General features: G+C 39.9%; 1 protein-coding gene and 1 long non-coding RNA gene across 2 annotated transcripts in view; one reads left to right on the forward strand and one right to left on the reverse strand.

The window, feature by feature from the left end:
- Window positions 1–1,712, reverse strand: part of LOC137973192 (uncharacterized) — a 6,757-nt gene extending 5,045 nt beyond the window's left edge. Inside the window, exon 1 of the long non-coding RNA XR_011117178.1 lies at window positions 1,657–1,712. This is a non-coding gene — a long non-coding RNA (uncharacterized lncRNA). The remainder of the gene's footprint in view (window positions 1–1,656) is intronic.
- LOC137973191 (neuronal acetylcholine receptor subunit alpha-5-like) overlaps window positions 222–5,000 on the forward strand; it is a 7,745-nt gene continuing 2,966 nt past the window's right edge. Inside the window, exons 1-4 of the mRNA XM_068819961.1 lie at window positions 222–412; window positions 2,031–2,179; window positions 2,516–2,560; window positions 3,145–3,254. Of these exons, the coding sequence (XP_068676062.1) occupies window positions 358–412; window positions 2,031–2,179; window positions 2,516–2,560; window positions 3,145–3,254 (359 nt within the window). The 5' untranslated portion in view covers window positions 222–357. The remainder of the gene's footprint in view (window positions 413–2,030; window positions 2,180–2,515; window positions 2,561–3,144; window positions 3,255–5,000) is intronic.

A 5,000-nucleotide genomic window follows, 5' to 3' on the forward strand; every position in this document is an offset into this window, starting at 1 on the left:
TTTAGGTGTGCGAAGCGACTTGAATGGACTAAAAAGACTAACAATTATTTTATCACTGCTATGTAAATAATGTTAAAGTTTCTAAAATTCGTTGAAATTGGATGTTTTAAAATCCCTTAGGAGTATCCTTTTAAGGGAGAGGAAATCATATCGATCCCAGATATCATCCTTGTTGTTCGTCATTAGCGTGACGCCGTATTTGACGTAAGCGAGCTCTTATGGTTTTCAAGAAAAGAGAGCATATTGCAGTCGTCTCGTCTTTACTGATCAAACATGATCAAGTTCACGCCGAATAATGAAGGAAGATTTATTTTCTTAGAGCCACTTAACAAGGAGTTTTAAGAAAACTACATACTGATGAAGAAAATCGAAATCTTGCTGATATGCCTCGGCGTTCCCTCTTTCTTTGAAGGTGAGTCAGCTTAGATTTACATAAAACTGTACCGCAACGTGAACATTTTCTCTTTACATCAAGTAAGCTCGAATTAAGAGCTAGGGGTCTCCATCTTCGATAATTTCAACGTTGTTATGACCTTGCTGTGATCCGTTTCGTATTTGCTTCTAATGAAGTGAAGCTATGATCCTCTCCGTACCTTTACTTGATTTCATGCCGCGGTTCAATATTTGATTCATTTCATATATCATTTCATCGTTTCTTCAAAATGGTCATAGAAAGAGCGAACGACAGAGCCGGGGAGGGATTGCATACATTGAGGATGGCAGGGGGACATCCTGACGTTGAAATGAAACGTTACTTTACTTAAATTTGCGTTCAAGACAGCATGTTACCGAGATCATGTGTCTTGTGTAATTGCATGACAGCACAAATGGTAAAATTGTAAGCGAAAATCAACGGGCATTGTTTTGAAAATTTAATCTAATTTAACATTGTATGTGAATTATAGTCAAATTCTTACAAATCAAAGTCCCAGACCCCGAGAAATTGGCTTGTATCGGCCAGATATACAGTAGAATCTCGATTTCTCGAACCCTCGGTTTCTCGAACCTGCCGATAACTCGAACCAGTTGTAGTTTCCCTTGGATTTGCTTCACTCCAACACTCTAATTTTACCCCCTATTTCTCGAACCCTCGATAACTCGAAACTCTCGCAAACTCAAAGTAATTCTCGGCTCCCGTGGAAAAATTCAACCCTTGATACTCAAAACTCTGAAAATTTACAAGCCACCAAGTGACGATTTCAGTTACATTCTGCGCTTTTAAGAAAATAAACAACTTTTTCGTAGATGAGGCCTTCATCGATAGTCTTCGCCGAGTCACCCAAAACAATTCAAAAGTTAGAGAGAAAGTTTCTCGGTGCAAAACGGCAACAAGTTATCACACGCTATTTTTGTGAAGAAAAGTTTTCCGTACGGTGTAAATTAATCGAAGCGCTGTAAAGCGTGGGTGCAAAACTACAGCGCTAGTGCCATTTTGTGTCACTTTTTCAACTACAATACGTTTTGTTTGTAAATAAAGACATCTATATAGAACAAAAGGGACGTGTTTCTATGAAAATGCGCATAAACAATGCCTCAGCATTTTAGCGTAATTTGATGCCACCTTCGATTTCTCGAACTCCCGATTTCTCGAACCAATTCTCGTTTCCCTTGGAAGTTCAAGAAATCGGGATTCTACTGTAGAACCAAATGTCTTACCTTGTCTGTTTAGCAATCGCAACTGGGCAAATTTCTTTCATAATTATGCGATTTTGAGAGGGTGTTACATTAAGTGACGCATTTCCGGCATAGCGCCCTAATCGCTAATGCAAATTCTCGGTGTACTAAAAGAAAGTTGAATTAGTCAACCAAGACACAGTTCAATGTAATTCGAAATTACTCTTTTTTGTGACGGCTCCTGCTTTTATACTTCTTAAAAGAATATTAAATCGCTTGCAAGACTTCGAATGCACTTCGCTTGCGTCTTTATTCCCTCGAGCGTTGCCTGCGGAGACCGTAGCTCCCTCTCCTCTAGGGTTAGTTACCGTGAAAACCAACATATGCCACAATAAATCATATTTGTTTGTTGTAAGGGTCTTTTTGCTCAACACTGTCTTCGCCTGAACATCAGATACGAGCAGACCTTTTATTGAACTATGACAAGAAAGTTCGCCCTGTGATCAGTGGAAGAAAACATGTCAATGTGGAGTTTGCGATGAGAATTAGCAGACTTGTACGAGTGGTACGTGTGATTTATTTCTCAGTTGTAAGCTCATTTCGCCTCAAGTGTTAAAACGCCTCAGACGCAAGTCATTATTTAACTCCCTCCTCTCCTTACGAATTCGTAGCATACCGGTAAAGCACTTAGTCTGGTTCATGAACCCGGGATCTCCGGATCTCAAGGCAAGCGTCCTAACCACTGGCCACACTAATTGTTAAATATCCGCATCAATTCCATATCCTTTGGCTATACTAGAATATTTTATATTTCACTCACAGAGATCGGATACGATTACTTGCTGATCTATCAAAAGATGTCTTACTGATCAGCCGGTCTCTTCGTATTTATTTAAAACAGGACACCCAAGAACAGTTGGTGGTATTGGACACATGGATTATACAAGTAAGTCAACTAATTCGACCATAGTTGATACAGGGAAATGGTTATGAAACCCGGGAAATTTCTTTGTTGTAGATTTTTGTTCTCTTTTTTGGCCTTGACCGTTCACAAAACACAATAGTTGTTTACTCCGTACCGAGGCACTAACCAATAGAAACGTGTTGTTTACGTAATTCATGCATAATGTATGAGTGGAAAACAAAAGATTGTGCACAGTCGCGGACTTTCCAACCTAAATCTTGGCTTCTTTGTTTGCTCATTTGATGTTTGCCGAGTTTCAAAACCAGACCCCTCTATTAACTATGATTCGACGGAGTTCTAGTTAACTATCAGTTATCATGAGAGGGGGAGGAGAGCGGAATAGGGGAATAGGGAGAGGAAGAAAGAGGCAGGGAGGGGTGGGTAAAACAGGACATAGAGGGAAAGAGGGATGATACAAAACTGATAAAACGGCTTCGATCCCTAAATAATGCGTACAAAATAGGATTTTATAGGATACATTATTACTTCTATCCCAAGATCTTTTGTTCATGATTGACGTATATCAGTACTAAAATAAGTGAGTGGTTTGTTTTCTTGTTTTGCAGAAATGGAAAAACGAATTCCTTCAGTGGAATATAAGCGATTATAAGAATGTTGACCGCGTACATTTCTCACCCAATGAAATTTGGGTTCCGGACATCGCACTTTTCAACAAGTAAGCACTCTTGAAATACAATCCAACAATTCAGAGTCGGTTATTGCAAAACGACTTTTTCTCAAGTTTAACTGTACATTCAAAAGAAAGATTGTCTCCGTCCGATATGTCCAGGCCCATTTCTATACGCTTATCACTCATTTGATTAAGGAAGATTGTCACAACCACCATGACGTGTCTTGGGAATGCCAAGTTTACCTCTTTGGAACACGACAAGATATTGTGCGTTATTAAATTTTCGACATCGGATATTGCGTTTCTAGCTTTGTGATTGGTTCACTCACTCGGTTATCAGCTCATACACCGTAATGACCTTGTATGGAAACCGATTTTGGCCGGTCGGTTGTAAAATCAAAATAGAAATAATGCAATAAAATTTGGCTTTAATTTTTAAGGGTGCATGCAAGGGTTTCATTAAGGGCCGGGCACCGGGCAAACTGACCGGCTATGGACATGACTTTGCCCGTCTGCTTTCACCATCTCAACGATGTCTTCTGTTGTCCAAATGTCACAATTTCATACGCTGCGTCCAATTTCAAAAGCCAAGTTCAATTCAGGACGAATTACCCCATGACGCATTGCGAAAAGAATTGCTACATCCATAAAAGACCACCTGAAACGCCCCGATGTTGCGTGTTTCGCTTTGGCGGCCCAGAAAAGATCGCTGTCGATCGCCGATTATGTTTCTTAGCGAGCCGAATTGTCTCCAGATCAGAAAAGGTCAGAATGTGAGAGCACTTTTTTATCACGTTAATGAATTGATGTTCATCAAGTGGATATTGGTATCAAATCATTAACTTGTCTAAGAAAGGTGTGATTTTTCTGTGGTTGACGAACATTGTTCTTGGCTTCAGAATGCAGGAAAACACATCTCTGCAACTTAAGATTTTCAAAATTTTCTTGGGGGAGCCTGCCCCGAGAGCTCCCTACGAGAGAAAGCCCTGTGGGCCTTCCCAATACATTGCCCGGGTGTTAAACTAATGTTCCCCCCCCCCCTCCCCTGCTTCAAACCTTAATGAAACCCTTACATGTCATGTGTCCAGAATTTAACGAAAATTTAATAAAACAATTATTCCATTAGCGCTTGTTGGATATGAGACTGGTTATAGCCAACTGGGCGCTATGCGCCTCGTTGGCTATTTACCATCTCATATCCAGCGCGCCCTCATGGAATTGTCAATTAGCTCGATACCACACGAGTGAAATAAATTTTCATGCAAAAGTGTTGCGATTTGCTGGAAGGGTCTGGTTTCGCGGGAAAATCAATCTAAAAGATGTCGGTGAAAGTGACGCATTTGCCACTTCGCTGCTCGGTAAATATCCACCATTATTCAGCTCCACTTCGGTGAATAATTGAGTGAATTATTTTGAGTGATTTCCGTTATTTTTCCGTGACTCTCAGTATTTGAATTCAAAATCTCTGTAACTGCCATGTTTTATCACATTTTTCCAGTATTACGTCAACATCCATTTACTATATATATATGTACATAGAAGCAATTCAATGTAAACTCTCATTGTACCTGAAGAAGGCTGGTTTGGCCAGCCGAAATATAGTACACCACTAAAATCAAATCAAATCTACGTTGTATCGGCTCTTGCTTAAAACATTTAGTTTCTCAACTTGAAATAACGCCGATCAGATCAAGCCACTGATCCAACGTACACCGACAGGAAAATTGTCCACGGTTGCTTGCTTCAAAATTCTTAAATACAACACAGTACGATAGGATATCATGATACAAT

Source organism: Montipora foliosa, chromosome 10 (genome assembly GCF_036669935.1).
Source record: "Montipora foliosa isolate CH-2021 chromosome 10, ASM3666993v2, whole genome shotgun sequence".
Classification (NCBI taxonomy): domain Eukaryota; kingdom Metazoa; phylum Cnidaria; class Anthozoa; order Scleractinia; family Acroporidae; genus Montipora; species Montipora foliosa.